This window comes from Erpetoichthys calabaricus, chromosome 5, assembly GCF_900747795.2.
Source record: "Erpetoichthys calabaricus chromosome 5, fErpCal1.3, whole genome shotgun sequence".
Lineage (NCBI taxonomy): Eukaryota > Metazoa > Chordata > Cladistia > Polypteriformes > Polypteridae > Erpetoichthys > Erpetoichthys calabaricus.
Window position 1 is genome coordinate 13,164,837 of NC_041398.2, and position 20,972 is coordinate 13,185,808.

Consider the following 20,972-nt stretch of genomic DNA (forward strand, 5'->3'; position numbering starts at 1 on the left):
TGTCTGAGCTCAGTGAGGAGGAGGAGGAGGAAGAGGAGGAGATTTAAAGAGAAAGCTGAGAGCTCACAGAGAGAACATCTGAGGAGACACTGAGGGTGAACACTTAATGTGAGACAGGAGCTCAGAGAGTGAAGACCACCAAGTGAGAGAAGAGATGACCTGTCACAGGGGGTCTGCTAAAGTGTCATTCACGTCAGTATTTCATATTCATTTATTACACACTGAAGTCCACATTAGACTCTACATTAGTCCTCTTTATTAAACAAATTATCCATCCCATAATAAGTTCTTGTCTCCTGCTTATCAATAATGAATGTTTATGTTTTTCTTTGTCCATGCCAGGAATTTATCAGATTATTCAGAAAAGACCCCAACTGAAGCCCACTCAGTTTAAGAAACAGAATAATATGATACATTAATAAACACAAGGATAGTAGAAATATGAAAACATCTTCAAAACTGAAAACAGACAGACAGACACACACACACACACACACACACACACACACACACACACACACACACACGTAACACACAGCAGGTGCTCGTCGCTCTCGACTCCTTCACAGTTTTTTAGATTTTCTTGGTTATTCAAGTCGTTTTATCTCAGGATTTGTGAGACTGAATCAAGTCTGTTGAACAGGCTCGTCTACTCCTGCACCCTACGATTAACACACACAGATCTGAGTCACACAATTGGGTATAAGTGATGCCCTGATGCCAGTCCCTCTGTAATCACCCACCTCAGAGTCATTCCACTTAAGTACATAAAAGTGAACCCTCCAGCCTGTCACTTCTCAGTGTCCCACACTGGGACTCGTTGTCACCAACACTAACAAATGTACATCTGCCGCCCTTGCTCTTCTGTATCCAGCAGACACACCACATGCACTTCAGATCAGGTCATCTACCTCAACATAAACATATTCAGGCCTGGCCAGTACTTGGATTGGAGACCATCTAGTAAAAGCTTTGGTGTTTGCTGGAAGAGGTGTTGGCGAAGTCAATAGGGGGCTTAACCGGTGGTCTGAATGTGGATCCCAATGCCCCAGTGCAGTGACGAGGACACTGCTATATAAATGGTGTTGTCCTTCAGATGAGACGTAAAACTGAAGTTCTGACTCTCTGTTGTTATTAAAGATCCCTTTGTGTCCTCCATAAAGCTGTTTTGGCTAAATTGCCCTCCAAGGCCTTGTCATTGTGCGCCCCTAATCGTCCCCTGTCTCTCATTAGCTAACTGTTTCTCTCTCTACTTCACCATCTAATAGCTCATGTGTGGTGAGCATACTGGCACAAAAATGTCTGCCGTCACATCATCAGGTGGATGCTGCACATTACTTCTGGTTGAAGTGGCTCCCCACTCACTGTGTAGAAGGACTTTGAGTAGTGAGAAAAGCACAATAAAATATAAAGAATTATTATTATTATTATTATTCAAGTGCAACCTCTCAGCGTTGATAACATCCTGTGCATGAATGCAGTCATTTCCAACATCCGTTGCTCTAATATTTACTTCAGTCACTCAAGAAATAAAGACAAAGTATAGAAATGTCAAAGGAATGTGTCATTTAATAATCTGTGATGTAATATAAGTGATCAGCGTGGACCTCAGTGTTATCATATGCAGAGCACCACCTATTGGAATGTAAGTCATGTATTAATAAAATGTATTATATTTGCCATTCCAACAGATGGCACATTACAAACATTTGTAGTAATATAATGTATAGAATGTTTGAATGACAAATACAATGTGTATGTCTCTGTTATATACAGTAGACCCCTGTGAAGTCGCGGTTCAGAGTACGCGGCCTCAGTCATTCGCGGATGTTTCCTTAGAACCTATCTAATAATTGTTAGCGGAATCCGCAAATAACCACCGCAATTTTTATGGCTTTTTTCGTGGAAATCCTGTGCTGTAGAGAGAAGAGGAAGCAACTGTAGAGGAAAATGCAGATTGGGATGGTGAAAGTAGCCAATAGAATTTGATACTGCGACTCCCAGCAGTCCCTGCAGTGTCTCTGATTGGTCTTCTGCTGAGGCTGCTGGGGCTGTTGGGCTCAAAGGATGTCAGCGCGGCTTTTTAAAAGGGGGCCGGTGACCAAAAGCAAAAAAAAAGTTTTTGTAATTTGTGTTTCAAGTTCCTGTCTGTCTGCCTGCCTTCTGTTGGTTACCTGTACTTATTCTTTTTGTTCTCGATCGTTTCGTACATCTGGATTGTCTGCCGTCTGCCTGTGTACATGAGGGCTGTAAATGCATTCATGGCCAACCTGTGAAGATAGGAGCGCTCCTGAACCCGTCCACCCATCTTCACCATTTCACGAACTAGCGGTAGGACTATCTTTACATTCCCATTCAACGTGCGGATCTCTGGACTTTTTATTTTCATCATTTCATTTCATCTGTTATCGTTTTTTATGATTTACTGTGTGTGTTTTGTTGGTGCTTTGTTGTATGTAATGTGTAATCACCGTAAGGTGAACAGTGGTGGTATCGCTGTTTTCATTTGTTTTCATTACATTCTTTATTTGCTGTTTGATTTCCACTTTGCTTTGTTTTTGTCTCTGTTTGTGAGTGTGTGAGGGTCGGCCCAAGGCTGGCTGTGTCTCTGGAATCTCCACCATAAAAATAAATCGCCGTCTTCTCAACGGTGTGAATCTTAGTGGCACCGGACCGCTGCAGCGTTATTCATTTCTCCTTGCTGCTGATTGGCTGTGATGTGTCTCCAGCTGAGTGTTCTTGTGTTTTCCGTTTTGTTCCTCTTAACCCTTAAACCACCACAACTGGCTATAGTCGTTTCAAAGTGCCATTTGTGAACACGCAGGAGCTGATCAGTCAGTGCTGTACATTCATTGAGCAGCCAGCTCATGACCACTGCCAGCCTCTTGTGAGTTGGGGGGCTGAATGCACCCCTAGAAGACACAGATGCTCCTCAAAAAAACCCTCTTAAAAAACGCTGATAGACTACCTTCACATTGCTCCATTACTTGCTGGGTTTACTTGTGGCTGCTCTGTCACGTGATTTGCTTCTTGTGTGACACTACGCTTACTTAAAAGCCTGAACAGCACCTGTCCTATTGGGCTGATTGCTTTGTTTCTCTCTCCTCCCCCAGACATCCTCTGCTCCCGTTGTGCTCCCCTAAGATGTTTGTCTATTCTTTAATCGATAACTAACTGCATAATGAACTCGTTTTACTTCTAAAGAGACCTGTTTGTTTGAAGTGTTTGAATAAAGTTCCTGTCTCTACAATCTCCTGTGTTTCTGTACAATTCTGTGACCCAAGTGTGACACCCGGCAGCACTGCAGCCTCGCTGTCCCTGATTGAGCCGCTGCACTAGACTGGCCTGCCAGCGTCAGCGCTTACCTCTGTGTGCTCGAGTGCAGCACCTCAAGAGCAGTTGGCTCGGTGATTTCATCCATGGCGTCACTTGCACTTTGTACATATTGTTCACGTAGTTTATTAAATAGTTTTTACAGTTCATTAGCAGGGTGTAAAATGATCAGTGTTGCAGTAATTGTGATGATCTTTGCATGAAAAAAAAATGAGTTCCATTAAAATTTCACTTTTTCTTTGTAAATTGTGACGTTTACTTAAAGTGCAGCAAAAAAGTATTTGGCACCCAGGGATGCATTAACCCCCAAGTATGTGGCAGTTTAAGAGTTAAAGCCCCAAAATGTCGTTGAAACGCCCGGCACCTTCTAAGGCTTCTGGCAATGAAAACACGCTTGTGTGAATTACAGTACATATAGCGGTAACATCGGGATTTTACATTCTAGCACTGCGGGTGACATATCAGTACAGTACTGTGCAGTATGCAGGTTTACCTTTACATTCTTTATTTTTAGGTAATGTATTAAGCTGAGTATGAAATTAAATTAAAGTCATTTGGGGGCATATTTAGGGTTTAAACTGAAAAAATAGGCATGTTTTTAACCACATCCAAAATTTGCTATTTTTCACAATTCGCTCTAGGAACGTAACCCCCACGAAATTTGGGGGTGTACTCTACAATTTAGTATGGGATTTGAAAAAGCCATGTTAATGTTTGAGATGTGCCATCTATTGGAATGACAAATTTAACACAGATGTCTCTGTTACACACCATTTGGTACTGGATTCGTAAAAGCAGTGCTAGTATTTGTGATGTACCATTGGCTGGAGTGACAAATGACATTAGTTTTATTACTACAAATGTTTGTGTTGTGCCATCTGTTGGAATGAGAGAGACATACGAACCGAATTGACACGCAGATACACAGACACAGAGACACTTTTCCTTTTATTAAGGTGGAGAATGTTGAGAATTTTGATTAGGGATCAATATACTTTATTATTAGTTTTAGTGCTATTAGCTATGAAAAGTGTAGGCCTGAGGTAACTTTAAAAGGACACCATTTATTCCAGCAGAAGGGCCCTTTTTTACAGGCAGATCTTGTTTTGCAATACAGTTGGAGAATTGAGCCTGTCACCTGGTGACTTTTCATATAGCGCCTTTCATCGTGCACACAATTCAGGGTGTTTTAGATTTACAATAAGGACATTTCCAGATTGTGAGCATTCACAGATGATGAGACTTCATAGAAACAGACAGTGGTGGGATTGAGCCTGTCACTCTGTGACTTTATATATAGCGCCTTTCATCAGCAATGTAATGCAGGGCTCATTAATTCTTACAGTACAGATATTTCCTGTTTTATATAAAGTGAGCACTCACAGGTGATGAGACTTCATTCAGGGGGCAGGTGGTGGGGTTGAGCCATTAGGCCTGTGACTTTATATAGTGCCTTTATAGTGAACCCCATTATAGGCTAGTTATACTTACAATAGTGACATCTGGTGATTTTATTTATTTATTTATTATATTTATTTATTTATATAACAATATGAGTCCTCACAGGTGAGTGGTGGGACAGAGCCTGTCACCCTGTGACTTTGTATAGTGCCTTTTTACTGGTACAGTGCTCCTCTGCCTATCATGGAATTTATGTTCCAGACCCACCCGCGATAGGTGAAAATACAGAAAGACCAGACTAAAGATATGAGTAACATAATAGTCATCATCGTCATCATCATCATTATAATAAGTGATGTATATATACACATCTCTCTCTCTCTCTGTTTACTGTCACACATGTGCACATGGGATGCAGCTAAAGGGCTTGAGTCAGGGCAGTTCCCAGGCATGCCGGGATGTGGCAGAGTGCACTGACTCTTTCTCTCCCTTTCCTGTAGACCATTCATGGGAGATTCCACCTGGCTCTCTTGACGTCACTTCCAGGACCGAGCCTATGGAAGAAGACCTTGTCGGCTCCGGCCCCTGTGATGTCACGTCCGGGCTCGAACCAATGGCTGAAGACCATGAGCCTGATCCCTATGATCTCACTTCCTGTCTTTTCCTTAAAAACCTGCACCTTTTCCCTATTCCCTCAGTTCTGTCTTGGACTCGGTTGTGTGCACATCAGTGGAGTATTCATTTAAAAACGACTTTTGCAGCCAGGAAATCAATAACACGGGTGGCTGCCCCAAAACTATCTATGACTCTGTGTCGAGTTTGTGACAATACGTAATGAAACATGTAAAAATAAGAACATTTTAAGCTCAGTATGGGTACTCACCAGTGATGATAAACTCCATAACTTGAATGATAAAGATGAATTATCTACAGCAATGTACAGCTCTTCTGAAGGCTCACCTTCAGGTGGTATAGGAGGGTATCTTTCTGCTGCTGGATGGCAACTTCTTCTGAAGGCGTAGGCATGTCTTCTTTGTTTCTTAGGGTAAGGAACTTCGTTATAGGCAGTTGCTGGTGTTGGTTCTTCTTCTGGGCAAGGAGTATTTTATAGACTTCAATGGCTGAATCAATTGCATTGTGAAACTGCAATTCTCAAAGCATTTTGGAATCCCAATCATCTATCATTGTCTGCAGTTGTTTGGCTGTTCTCACAACTACTGCCAGCCGTTCAAGTGATAGGCCTTCATCTTCTTCGTTTCCTGGACCCTCTTCTTCCTCCTTCTCACTTGAAGACTTTGCAAGTTCCATCAAATCCTCATCTGTTAGAGGATCTCAGTGTTTATCAATGAGGTCATTAACGTCATCGTGCATCATGTCATTGAAGTCTTCTCCTCCTAGCAACTTAGCCAGCTTGACTGCCTTGTCCACTGCTCAGTTATGAATTTCATCAGGAGAGAACCCTTTGTAGTCGTGGACACATTCTGGCCACACATTTTTCCAACAGGCATTTAAAGTTCCTTTTTCATCTCTCTCAGCGCAATTTGGAAATTTTGGAGACACGTTGCTATCGTATACTGATGCCAGTATGCCTTCAGTGTGAAGTTGTCGTCGGAATCCATTGCCTCAACGAGGTGGCGTAGGGTGTTGCGCGTGTGCAGAGCCTTGAATACACGTATGATGCCTTGGTCCATAAGCTGAATCAGCAATGTTGTGTTTGACGGGAGGAATTCTACCTGCACGCCTTCATAAAATAAATCCAATGTGTGGCCTCCTGCGTTGTCCATCAGCAACAGCACCTTGAAGTCGAGGCCAAGATCAGTGAGGTACACTTTCACTGCTGAAATGAAGCACTGGTGGAACCAGTCAGTTTGTGAATTTCCCCTTGGGATCTATCTATCTATCTATCTATCTAGGGATTTTGTAATCCAAGCCTTCGAGTTATGCATCCAATAAACTGTCAGCAGGTGCTTGTTCTTTTTCTTCAGGGCCTTATAAATTACCTCTGACTTTATCATGTGGCCAGTAGCACTGCCACGCATTATCACAGTCAATCTTGTCTTTGTGTGCTTTGATTCCAGGGGCTCAGGCTTCGTCACGCATGATGAAGGTACGAGAAGGCATCCTCTTCCAAAACAAGCCAGTTTCATCCATGTTAAACACTTGTTCTGGCCTGTAACCTCCCTCCTCGATGATTGCCTTGAATGTCACCTTCATGTATTCCTCGGCGGCTGCTTTATGTGCAGATGCAGCCTCGCCATACAGGGAAACGTCCTTCAGATTAAAGTGTTTCTGGAATCTGTCGAACCACCCCTTGCTGGCATTAAATTCAGTAGGTTTGGCTGCAGATTTCATTGTCGATGGTCCTTCTTGAGGATCTTCGGAAGCATTGGGGTCATCAGCCTGGTCGTCACCTCCTTTAGGAAACATAGCATAGAGCTGTCTGGCCTTCTCTCTAATGATGTTTGTGTCCAAAGGAATTTTTGCAGCTATTGAGCCAAACAGCCAATGAAGATGCCATTTTAATGATGGCTTTATACCGAGGAGTTGCCACCCTTTTTGCTGTTTGACTAAAGGAAAGTGTAGCATTCCGTCGATTCATTCAAGCCGTAATGACGAGCAACATCCGCGTATCGCTTTCCTTCCTGAAGCATATCCTGGAGTTTGACCTTCTCCTGTATGGTCAAGGTCTTCCTCTGGCACTTAGGCTCACTGCTACCATAAGGCCTTCAAGATTCAGGATGTTTGGGATCCATCGTAGGGCTTAAAACAAATGAAAAGCTCACAAAAGTTTGCTCACAAAAGTCGGACCACAAACAAGGTACGCAGTACGCGATTCGTCGGGGACCCACACTCGCTGTTCTTACAAGATTACACCACGTTAGCAGCAGCTAATCAGAGCCCGAGAGAATAAAATCCACTCTGATTGGTTGAGTCTCCTCTTTCAGCCAATAAATGGCTTTGTAAGAAATCATCTGTGTGCTGTAACATGAAACTCTTTGTCTGCTGAAAACCGAATGCTTTGTTATGAATTGGCTACAAAGTACACTACAGGTAGGATGGACTTATTGAATTTTTCCACGATATAGTGGGGGCGCGACAGCTGAACCGCAATAGTGCGGGGGATTAATGTAACACTATTATAGGCTAGTTATACTTACAGTAGGTATATTTGGTGATTTTATTTTTTATTTTTTTTAAATAATGTGAACACTCCCAGGTGGGGAGACATCTTACAGAGATAGGGTGGTGGGATTGAGCCACCTCCTGACTTTATATAGTGCCTTTTAGAGTTACTTATTCAACTCTGAGTGGTTTCTGCTGTGTGATTCCTCACTGGTGATGAAACTTCCTACTGGCACTTTGATCTCTCGATGGTGGGATGGTTGATTTCCAGTTAGTCCATTCTCTCAGACTTCTCGGCCTCTAGCACTTTTTTTGTTAAGGCCTCAGAGAGCTCTTTTGGGTCTTGACGTGGTGATAACACACACACACACACACCCACACACACACACTTCGGTCCAAACTTAAGGCCTGTGTTAGTTTAAATATCAGGAGAGGGTCAGGTGAGATCCTCTCTAGTGATGTTCTGTAGCTGATTCAGATATGAGGTCTTGCTGTTCGCTTGACCCTCGCGTGAATCTTGCTTTTCTGTTTTATTTCAATGATACAACGGCCTGAATGTGTAAATGTGGCCTGATGTTTGTTATATTCGTTCACCTTTATCTATAGATGCTGTATAAGTGAAGATTGAATCTTCACGTGTCCACTTAGGTTTAAACAAGGGAAAGCTTGTCATGGGGTGCACTTACTTTTTCACAAAGAAATGAAAACAATAACTGACCCCAAAATAAATCACAGAGAGTTAAAAAAAAAAGAAATGGAACCCACACATCAGCCCACCAAGCACCACTCAGTGCTCCAATGGTTTCTCTCTCTGAATGTTGCAGACCTCGTTTATTTCCATTTTTATCATTTATTTATTTATGTCATTTTCCATTCCGTGGTCCTTACTGAATTCTTCTTTTCTTTCAGCATCCGCATTTCCTGCCTTGGACACCAAAGTTGACGATCAAAGGCCCAACGCTACACATTCGATCCTCAAAAGGCTCATCAGAACTGGCGCCATAACAGAATCAAAGACCATCAGATCAGAGGAGGAGCTTGAAGAGGAAGAGGAGGAGGAAGAAGAAGAGGAGTATGAACAAGTGATCATCAAAGTGAAAGAGGATCCCATTGACAAGATGTCACTGCACCTCGATGACAATAAGGAAGAGGAGGATGACGACGGTGAGCTGGGGGAGCAGACTGAGCAAATGAAAGAGGAGGCCTGTAACGTGTGGGTGGTCCGCGTCAAAGAAGAAGAGTGTGAGAGGCCTGTCGTGGAAGAGGGAGGCCCACTGATTGTGAAGGAGGAGGATTTCAAGTCCAAGTCTATCCACGCAAACGCTTCTCCCTGTGCGGTGGGGACGGGTGGATCAAATGACCCTCTGAGGAGACGGGAGGAGCAACCTTCATCTTCTGCATGCAAGTGAGGAGATATTATCGTCCTGGTCTGCACTTAGTATTTTGTATTTCAACGACTTTATTTTTTTATGATCTCTTCCATGGCTTCCAAACATAATGGCGGTAGCATTTTGGGGTGTGTTAGGGAGTTCAATGGTCAGGGCTCATCAAGGTAGGAATCATGCTGAAAGTCTGATCAGGATACCAACTGGTTTTACCACAGAGAAGAATTTACAAATGGCCAGTCCCAGTGAGGAGTAAGGGGCCACTTCCGACAACGAGCAACGTCACGATTTTAGGCCACCCCCTGCCATAAACTGCCACTCAATAAGACGTTTTGTAGTTTTCTGATACTTAAGCTGGAATAATAATAACATTGTTCAAAGTAGAAGAATATCTTTTCTGCGCAGTGAAGCCGCTGTCCTTACTTCCTCCTTGCTAATCCGTTGCACTTCCTGATTCACAATCTCAACATCATCCAACCTCTTCTCTCTCTCATTCTCTTCATTCATCAGCCTATCAAAGTCCTCTTTCCATCTTCTCACCACACTCTCCTGGCTTGTTTCCATCTTTATCACCCTAACCTGCTGCACATCTTTCCCAGCTCGCTCCCTCTGTCTAGCCAATTTGTATAGATCTTTATCTCCGTCCTTAGTGTCTGTAATGGTTTTGAATATTCAAATCAATTCAAATAGCCCCCTTCCATTCAGTGCTTTGTTAAAAGACAATGGCAAAAGCCTGTGGAAAAAAGAATTTCAGTGAATGTGAAGTGGAGGCCAGGAAAAAACATAATATCTATTGGCTTAAGTAGTGGTATAAGTAACAAAAGTAAGTTCTGGAGGGATACAGTGTGGTGGAGACACTCGAAAGTTCAAGTTCAGAAAGTCACCACACTGTGCCTGAAATAAAAACGAGATGGTCAGACAGCAAAGTCGCTGTGAAAAGGCGAGTCAGAGTCCACCATCTGTTTATTCTGTTTCAGACAATATTACTAAGGGTGACCCCCGTGCCAAGGACGCGACCCCAGGTGGTGATGGTGCTGCTGTGCCCAGGATATCAGCAGATGCTGGCTATGCACACATCGCCACCTCAGACACCGCTCGGCGACCATCTGGCTGTGTGCTGACAGTCACAGTTTGGCCAATGAACTAAGGGCTGTACTGTGTGATATTGACCACAAATTAAATTAATTAGATAAAAAATGCATTTGATTACCTGTTTTTACATTCTGCTAATTACATTCAAATAAAGTTGTAATGCTGTCCGATTTGAATTTTTATTCTATGTTAATTAGTGTTCCCCTATTTTAATTCTTATTTATTTTGTCTTTTTTCTCTTTCTTCATCATGTAAAGCACTTTGAGCTCCATTGTCTGTAAGAAAATGTGTTCTAGAAATAAATGTTGTTGTTCTACTGGTATCAGAACCAAGAGAGCAGCTGTCCTCAATGCAGAGAGAACTTCACCACGAGGCCTGCTCTGTGAAGAAATAATCTGCTGAATGAAGTCATCAAGAAATTAAAGAAGACAACAATCAGTCCTCCTCTTCCTCCTCCTTCTCCATCTCAAAATTATGCTGGCCCTGGAGACGTGGAGTGTGACTTCTGTACTGGTAAGAAGTTCAGAGCGGTGAAGTCCTGTCTCACCTGTATGGCCTCCTACTGTCAGACTCACCTGCAGCCTCACTATGAAGGAGACGCCTGGAAGGGACACAAGCTGACTGATCCTGATAGACATCTGAAGGAGAAACTCTGTGAGAAACATCAGAAAAGTCTGGAGATATATTGCAATGCTGATGAATCCTGTATCTGCATGATGTGTGTGGTGACTGGACATAATGGGCATAAAATGGTCGAGCTGGAGACATAGAGGGAAGAAAAAGAGGTGAATGGAGTTTAGTATTTAATTAAATCTTTATGAATAGCTTTGGATAAAGGAATTTCTGGAAGCTTATTTTGCAGCTTCAGGTGATGATCCGAGGAAAGATCACAGGAGGAGCTTGAAGAGGAAGAGGAGGAGGAAGAAGAAGAGGAGTATGAACAAGTGATCATCAAAGTGAAAGAGGAGCCCATTGACAAGATGTTACCGTACCTCGATGACGACAAGGAAGAGGAGGATGACTACGGTGAGCTGGGGGAGGAGCCTGAGCAAATGAAATAGGATGCCTGTAACGTGTGGGTGGTCCGCGTCAAAGAAGAAGAGCGTGAGAGGCCTGTCGCGGAAGAGGGAGGCCTGCTGATGGTGAAGGAAGTGGATTTCCAAGTCCAAGTCTATCCACGAAAACGCTTCTCCCTGTGCGGTGGGGACGGGTGGCTCAAATGACCCTCTGAGGAGACGGGAGGAGCAACCTTCATCTTCTGCATGTAAGTGGGGAGATGTTATCATCCTGGTCTGCACTTTGTATTTTGTATTTCAACGACTTTATTTTTTATGACCTCTTCCATGGCTTCCAAACATAATGGCGGTAGCATTTTGGGGTGTGTTAGGGAGTTCAAGGGTCAGGGCTCATCAAGGTAGGAATCATGCTGAAAGTGTGACCAGGATACCAACTGGTCTTACCACAGAGAAGTATTTACAAACAGCCAGTCCCAGTGAGGTGTGGGGGGCCACATCTGAAAATGATCAACGACACAATTTTAGGCCACCCCCTGCCATAAATTGCCACTCAATAAGACATTTTGTAGTTTTCTTATATTTAAGCTGGAATAATAATAACATTGTTCAAAGTAGAAGAATATCTTTTCTGCGCAGTGAAGCCGCTGTCCTTACTTCCTCCTTGCTAATCCGTTGCACTTCCTGATTCACAATCTCAACATCATCCAACCTCTTCTTTCTCTCGTTCTCTTCATTCATCAGCCTCTCAAAGTCCTCTTTCCATCTTCTCACCACACTCTCCTGGTTTGTTTCCATCTTTATCACCCTAACCTGCTGTACATCTTTCCCAGCTCGCTCCCTCTGTCTAGCCAATTTGTATAGATCTTTATCTCCCTCCGTAGTGTCCGTAATGGTTTTGAATATGTAAATCAATTCAAATAGCCCCCTTCCATTCAGTGCTTTGTTAAAAGACAATGGCAAAAGCCTGTGGAAAAAAGAATTTCAGCGAATGCGAAGTGGAAGAAAGGAAAAAACGTAAAAAATGATTGATTAATGGTACTGATTACTGTTTTTACATTCTGCTAATTACATTCGAATGAAGTTGTAATGCTGTCCAATTTTACTGATTATTTGTTGGGTCAGGGTCATCATACTGCATCTCTTCAGGTACAGGCAAGCCAGAATTGTGCCACATTATGCAGTACGCTACATGCTTGAACAATACAACACACTTTAAGAATTGAGTGGAAATGCTTTCTATTTACATACAGTCATATGAAAAAGTTTGGGAACCCATCTTAATCCTGTGGATTTTTGTTTCTCATTGGCTGAGCTTTCAAAGTAGCAACTTCCTTTTAATATGACATGCCTTATGGAAACAGTAGAATTTCAGCCATGACATTAAGTTTACTGGATTAGCAGAAAATATGCAATATGCATTGTAACAAAATTAGACAGGTGCATAAATGTGGGCACCCAACAGAGATATAACATCATTGAGCTTCCTCTTGTAAATCTAACAGCCTCTAGAAGCTGTCCTCCTATAGCATCTGATGAGTGTCTGGATTCTGGATGGAGGTATTTCTGGCCATTCTTCATACAAAATCTCTCCAGTTCAGTTAAATTTGATGGCTGATGAGCATGGACAGCCTGCTTCAAATCATCCCATAAATTGTCGATGATATTCAAGTCGGGACTGTGACGGCCATTCCAGAACATTGTACATTGTACTCCTTCTGTATGAATGCCTTTCTAGATTTCCAACTGTGTTTTGGGTCATTGTCTTGTTGGAATATCCAACCCCTGAGTAACTTCATCTTTGTGACTGATGCTTGAGCATTTCCCTGAAGAATTTGTTGATATTGGGTTGAATTCATCTGACCCTCAACTTTAACAAGGACCCCAGTCCCTGAACTAGCCACACAGCCCCACAGCATGATGGAACCGTCAACAAATTTGACAGGAGGTAGCAGGTGTTTTTCTTGGAATGCAGTGTTCTTCTTCTGCCATGCAAAGCACTTTTTGTTGTGACCAAATAACTCAATTTTTGTCTCATCGGTCCAAAGCACTTTGTTCCAAAATGAATCTGGCTAGTCTAAATGAGCATTGGCATACAACAAGTGACTCTGTTTGTGGCGCGAGTGCAGAAAGGGCTTCTTTCTCATCACCCTGCCATACAGATGTTCTTGGTGCAAATTGTGCTGTATTGTAGAACGATGTATAGATACACCATCTGCAGCAAGATGTTCTTGCAGGTCTTTGGAGGTGATCTGTGGGTTGTCTGTAACCATTCTCACAATCCTGCCCATATGCCTCTCCTGTATTTTTTTTTGGCCTGCCAGACCTGCTTTATATAATAGCAACTGTGCCTGTGGCCTTCCATTTCCTGATTCCATTCCTTACAGTTGAAACTGACAGTTTAAACCTCTGAGATAGCTTTTTGTAGCCTTCCCCTAAACCATGAGACTGAACAATCTTTGTTTTCAGATCTTTGGAGAGATGCTTTGAGGATCCCATGCTGTCTGTCACTCTTCAGAGGAGAGTCAAAGGGAAGGAAGCACAACTTGTAATTGACCTCCTTAATTACCTTTATATCTCATGATTGGACACACCTGTCTATGAAGTTCAAGGCTTAACAAGCTCATCCAACCAATTTGGTGTTGTAAGTAATCAGCATTGAGCAGGGACAGGCATTCAAATCAGCACAATGACAAGGGGACCCACATTTTTGCACAGCGTGTTTTTCACATTTGATTTAATTTCATACAACTAAATACTGCATCACTGAAAATCTTTGTTGTTCGGAAAACACCCCAGTACTCAGATGTTCCTAGGAAATGAAAGACATACCACTGCTATCTTTTTTATTGAAAGTAAATTATTATGCAGGCTGAGAGGGGGTCCCAAACTTTTTCATATGACTGTAAGTAAATTCATTCTCTGAAGGTGCCTTTATATTGTAGCATCAATGCCTAGTGCCACAATGGATCGATTCTCTGCTCTTTACATGGCCCTTTGAGGTGACTCACTATCCTTTAAAGGACTGCTTGGCTTTTACCACACTAGTTATAAAAAGCACCTGCGACTGTGTGGAGTTACGGTTTTTATAGGTTCTTCAGCTATAGATGATGTAATGTCAGCTCATTCTTTTGGTGATTCATTCCTGGCTGATGTAACTTGTCTAGCGACCCGTCCAATTATATTTGGAAAAGCGGACGTTGCTGCTAATTGCATTTTGATGTTTGCCAGTTCAACCACAGTGTAAAGAAATTTTACCTATCTGGAAGACAAGCAGATAATGCCACCCAATACAGCTGGCATGGCGTGAGTTGATGATGTTTGTGAAATACCCAATCAGTCAGCAGGTTCACATTGGAAAACTCCTATGGTTAAAAACCTGAGAGTGGACAGAACTTGCAAAGGAGCAGATAGAGCACAAGTCCTCAAGTCTGTCTTTGTAAAGCTGGCACTAGTTCACCACACAGCTCCAAGAGGAGAAATCTGGGAAATCGAAATCGACTTAGAAGCCAGTCATCATCATCATCTATAAATACTCACTCTCTTCTAACTCTTCTATTTGCAATGTCTTCTAACAATGCTAAATCAGCCGTGATAGTTGGAATAGTTTGGCCATTCCATGAACCATTATATTGTTACAGAATGACTACAATCAAGTGAATTAAGTTTGTAAACGATGTGCAATTAATTTTGGTGTATGTGATAAAAGACCACATCAGGGATGCACATATGAAAAAGAAAGGTGAAAGACACAGAAACAGTAGCACCTCTTTGACACTGGCTACTGCCCATTTGGAAAACCAAGCAGAAATATGTGTGTGCACGGTGTGAGGCTGCTGTGAAAATGTTTAGATTTGAATACATGACAAAGTGATTTTGGAAACAGACAGGCAAACGCAACATTCTTGTGTGTACGCCTTGTTTATACATTAGGTCAAAGGAAAGACCAGGTGATGCAAATTTTAAAACTGTATAAATTCTCAGGACACCTCCAACAAGCAGGCAGTAGAATCTTAGTAACTGGCTAAAGAACTTCTCGATATTAACCACATGAATTGAAAGATCAAAATTCATAAGCAATGTGCCTTTTTATATATTAGAGAAAAAGTTCATTTAAGTTATCGTCATTTTGTTTACTATCTATCATTTACAGTAGTGCCTTTCACTCTATCTATAAATTATTGCTACATTACTAATAAATTGTATTACTTATTATTTTATTTTTTTTATTGCAAGTTATTTATGATAGTAAGTCCATCTCCAAATTCAGATCACAACAGAGAAAGTGAATGTATTAATGTAGACTTTTTCCGATTTATGAATCTCCTTCATGAATTGTGCAGATCTCTTCATATTGCTGGGTCATTGGCCAGGATTTGAACCCGAGATCTCCAACTCGAAGTTACATTAACTCGCAATCTCCTTTTGGGGGTTTGGGGAAAAGTGGAACAGAAGAAAAAAATCCTTAATAAGATGAGTTTTAAAGGCTAGGTGCATTTTTTAAGAATGTCGGACTAATCAGAACTTCTGCATTGTCCCCGATGCCAGACCCCCATTAGTTTAGCTGTATTTTTTCCTACTTAGAGTTGCAACTTTTGTTATTTTAATTTTTTTTTTAATACCGGGAGGCTGTGGTTGTAGAGGGTCATATTCCAGAGTTTTGTATGTGCTCATTTTTTAATTTTTTTTCATAGTGAGGCGATAGACAGGTGAAGTTCCTGAAAGTCCAGATGACATCATCGTCATGGTGATTCCCACTGAATTTCCAGAAAGTGAGGAGGCCTATTTTGATTCAGGACCAGAGACTCCTTACCAGCGCGACAACTTTCAAAATAGCAGGAATCGAGACACCACAGCCAATAACGAGTTTAACGATGACACCAAGAATTTGTATGAGTGTGCGGACTGCGAAAAGAAGTTCTTGCAAATGCGTTACCTCAGCATACACGAGAGAAGTCACACCACGGAGAAGCCGTACCACTGCAAGGATTGAGGAAAGTCATTTGCATGTAAAGCGTATCTTCAGACGCGCCAGAAGATTCATGCCGGAGTGAAGCCATACTGCTGTAGTGAGTGCAGCAAAACATTCACACACAAGAGTTACCTTCGGCAGTATCAGCGCATTCACACTGGCGAGAAGCCGTACTGCTGCACCGATTGTGGAAAAGCGTTTGTGTGTAAGGTGTACCTCCAGACTCACCAGAAGACTCATTCCAGAGAGAAGCCGCACTGCTGCACAGAATGCGGGAAGCGTTTTATTCACAAGCGCCACTTCCTGCAGCACCTGAAGACACACAGAGAAGACAAGCCATTTAGCTGCAGTGAGTGCGGGAAAAGTTTCACAGACAAAAGAGCCCTTCAGCACCACCAGAGGTGTCACAACGGAGAAAAGGCCTTCTTTTGCAAGGAGTGTGGACAGGTGATTGCCTACAAGAACAGCCTGAAATTCCACAAGCGAATTCACACTGGGAAATGGCCGCACTGCTGTACGGAGTGTGGGAAGAGCTTCATTCGTAAAATCGACCTTCAGCGACATCATCTGTCACACACCGGCGAGAGACCCTACGGCTGCGTCAAATGCAGAAAGAGGTTCACCAAGAAAAGAACCCTTCAACACCATCAGCGGCTTCACAGCGGAGACCAGATATTCAGCTGCAAGGAGTGTGGGAAGACCTTTGCCTACAAGTACAGCCTGAAGGGCCACCAGCAGATTCACAACGGTGACAAACCCCATTCTTGTAGCAATTGTGGAAAGAGGTTCATACGTAAAAACGACCTCCTGCAGCATCAGAGAATCCACACTGGAGAGAAGCCACACAGTTGCCCTGTGTGTGGGAAATGTTTCCAAGTGGTCGGCGGACTGCAAGAGCATTTGGTGATTCACACCGGGGAGTATCCATATTTCTGCAACCAGTGTGGGAAAAGGTTCAAACTAAAGGGGAAACTTCAGCAGCATCAGAGGATTCACAGTGGGGAGCGGCCATTTTGTTGTCAAGATTGCGGGAAGACCTTCATCTACAGCCGGGACCTTCAACACCACATGAAAATTCACACTGGGGAGAAGCCGTACTCCTGCGTTCACTGTGGGAAGAAATTTACACACAAGTGTAATCTTCGGTGACATCAAGGCTGCTGTGAGCAAATCTGTTCATGTAACAACCAGATTACTATGGCATCATGCAGGCAAGAAACCCTGAAGCTGTGTGGGCTCACATCCCACTGCTGTCACCACTTTGTGACCATGGGTAATTGGAGCCTGAGCTCCAATTGGAAAATAATTCCCTTTGTGACATTAAAGTGATCATCACTAGCTCTCGCACGTGTTATGTGCTTTGTAATGATGGGACAATGAAGCCTCGTGAAGCTTTGAGGATTTCTTTCTATTTGTGCCGAAAAAGATTCGAAGCTTTGAAGCCTCAGCTCCTGTATAAACAGCGACATCTGGTGGTTAACTGAGGTCAATGCAAGAAATAAAGAACGCAAGTGAAAAAGTACTCGCTGTTTCAGGCACTTTCAGCCTCACGTCACCGGGAAAAGGTCAGAAAAGTCTGTGTTCATTTAATCCCGCTAAGGGCCGAATCCATCAATATAACTTTTGAACGCTGTTAGTCGCTATCTGTTACCAAATCTTTCACAACCCAAATAGTTGAATGAGAATGACACATTTTATATAAATTGGCTACCTGTTCATTTTGTTCATCAACGAAGCGTGCTGTGAAGCACTGATGACGGTCGAAGGTTTAAACGTCACAGGTCACGTGACAGCGGTGTATTGAAACAGGGTTTCGACTCACTACGCTTCAGATTGACTGGCACAAGCTTCGACGCTTCCATATTTTCCCATCTCTAGCATGTTTCCATACTCTTGCTAATACTGAGTTACTGTTGGCCCCCATCAACAATCAGCAAATTAGCACGCGTTATAACTGAGGTATGCAGATGAGCATCACGGAATGCTTGAAGCAGGTGGGCTACAGCAGAAGGAGACCATGCCATGTGCCACTCCTGTCATCTAAGAACAGGCCACTGAGGCTACAAATGACAACACCAAAATTGGACAACAGATGACTGGAGACACGTCACCTAGTCTGGCGAGTCTCGATTTCTGCTGTGGCATTTTGATGGTCTGATAAACAACATGAAAGCAGCAATCCATCCTGCTTTGAATCAACGCTTCAGACTAGTGTTGGTGTGGGGGAATATTTTCTTGGCACACTTTGGAGCCCCTTCAGTATGCTGTGGCATTTAAACGGTGCCCCGTTGGTACCGAGTGTTGTTGCTGACCATGTCCATCCCTTTCTGACAACCATCTTCTGATGGCTATGTCCAGATGCCATTTCACAAAGCTCCAATCATCTCCAACTGGTTTCCTGAACATGACAAGGACTTCACGTGACTCAAATGGCATCCACAGTCACCAGATCTCAGTCCAGTAGACCACCTTTGGGGTGAGGAGGAACAAAAGATTCGCATCGTGGATGTGCAGCCGACTAATCCACAGCACTAAGTGATGTCAATATGGAGGGGAATCCCTGAGGAATGTTTGCAGCACCTTGTTGAATCCACGCCATGAAGAATTACAGCAGTTCTGAAGGAAAAAGGGGGTCCAACCAGCTATTAGCAAGGTTTATTTATTTATAAAGCACTTTAAAATGAACATCAAGGCTGACCCAAGTGCTGTAGAATAAAAACCCAACACATCAGACACACAATAACCAAAGGGGAACAGAAACCGAAACACAAGAACTGAAGAGATTCCTAATAAAAAGTACACAGTCAACATATCATACTGGGTTAAAGGCCAGGGAGTAAAAGTGTGTTTTGAAATAAGATTTAAAGACAGCAAGTGAAGGAGCCTGCCTAGTGTGCAATGGGAAATCGTTCCAGAGTTTTGGAGCTGCAACTGACAAAGCCCGATCACCTCGGAGTTTGCATCGTGCCTTATGAACACGTAAAAGCATCTGGTCTGCTGACCTGAGAGAGCGAGACAGACGGTACATAAGGGTGCAGAAGTTCTGACGAATAAAATGGGGCAGAACCATTAAAGGATTTAAAAACAAATACGAGGATCTAAAAATGGATTTGAAAATGAACTAAAGAAACAGAACTCCTTTTCAAATCAAGACATCATTACTATGAACACGGAGAGAAATCTAATAAGCTCCACAAGCAAGAAGTTCGCAATGCAATCTCAGCAATTGCCAACACAAACAGAGACAAAATCATTGACCATAAAAATATAATGCATACATTTAGATACTACTATAAATCCTTATATTCTACTGAGTTTAAAGAAGACAAGACACAATCTAATGCATTTCTGGATAAATTACAGATACCACAAATAGATTCTCTTAGTGCCAAAGGTTTATCCAATTCCTCTGCACTATGAAGTGACTTTATAGCATCTAGTAATTCTCAGAATGGGAAAGCAGCAGGCCCTGATGGCTACCCTGTCAAATTTTATAAGAAATTCTCCACTCAGGTGGTTCCCCTCTTATTAGCAATATTAATAGAAGCTAGAGACAATCAAATTCTACCTCAAACTTTTTACCAAGCTGTTTTAGTTTGGGAAAATGGTTCAAAGGTTTTAACAGAAAATAAGCAGGCAAGAATCAGAGAGGAAAGGTCCAATACTTCAATTGTTTACTTGTTCAAATATAGTATCAGTTACATACAATATAATAGCAATATACATGCAGATATAGGAATTGTACTATTGACTTACAGTAATACAGATATATGAATTATACTATTGACTTACAGTAATATCAAAAGACCCAGAGCCATCATCCTAGACCAGTAGACTGAGGGAGCTCGCATGTCAGTCTCGTCAGAGGATCAACTCGTGAGCCTGGTCCAATACCGGGCGGTGTGCACGTTCCCCACAGTTGAGCTTCCGAAGAAACTGAGGGCGGAACCTTCCCTTATATACTAATTGAGTGTCCTTGCCCAAAATGGCTTACGTGTAAGTAGTGTATACAGAAGTGATCAGTTTCAGCACACACCCTTCCACGGGACGCGGTATTGTTTTTCTTCTACTTGGCCCTCACTGAGACGGTGCCTAGTATCAGAAGACACACAATAACAAGCGTTGCTTGCAATGAAGCCCCTCGAAGTGAAAAACAAGTACATAGCCTTGACTGTATTCCCATAACATTCTGAAACTCTTTATGAGAAACAAGTTTTTGCACATTCTTTCGCTATCATCCCAGACATTCCAATCTTTGTAGCTGGTTTTGCACTGAAGCGACCAACCCCCTCTTATTCCTTTATTTCATCCCTTCTCCTGTTACAGAGAAAACCTTTTTTATTACACAAGCATTACTCACCATGTTTCCTAAACAAAATAAGGACTTATTACAATGTGCATCATACAGACCAATCTCACTTCTGAATAACGATATTAAGATACTCTCCAAAGTCCTAGCTAGAGGGATGGAGAAAGTGCTGCCTTCGGTAATATCACAGGATGAGACAGGATTTATTACAGGCCGACACTTAGACTTTTTGTGTGAATATATTACATTAAACAGGCATTGATGATTGGAAGCTATAACCCTGGATATATTATTATCGGTGGATGCAGAAAAAGTATTTGACATGATTAAATGGAAATACCTTT

At 42.4% G+C, this 20,972-nt stretch overlaps 1 protein-coding gene across 1 annotated transcript; it reads left to right on the forward strand.

Annotated features, from left to right (window-relative positions):
• Nucleotides 1–10,885: 10,885 nt before the first annotated feature.
• On the forward strand, nt 10,886–17,468 carry LOC114641718 (gastrula zinc finger protein XlCGF57.1-like). The gene is made up of 4 exons (XM_051927707.1): nt 10,886–11,052; nt 11,221–11,360; nt 16,117–16,245; nt 16,363–17,468. The coding sequence occupies exons 1-4, from the start codon at nt 10,886–10,888 to the stop codon at nt 17,466–17,468; spliced, it is 1,542 nt and encodes a 513-aa protein (XP_051783667.1).
• Nucleotides 17,469–20,972: the final 3,504 nt, after the last annotated feature.

Coding starts and splice junctions, on each gene's coding strand:
- LOC114641718 (XM_051927707.1), top strand. CDS start 10,886: ATGGCCTCCTACTGTCAGACTCACCTGCAGCCTCACTATGAAGGAGAC. Junction 11,053..11,220: donor GAATCCTGTATCTGCATGAT/GTGTGTGGTGAC, acceptor ATCCGAGGAAAG/ATCACAGGAGGAGCTTGAAG. Junction 11,361..16,116: donor GGAAGAGGAGGATGACTACG/GTGAGCTGGGGG, acceptor CTGAATTTCCAG/AAAGTGAGGAGGCCTATTTT.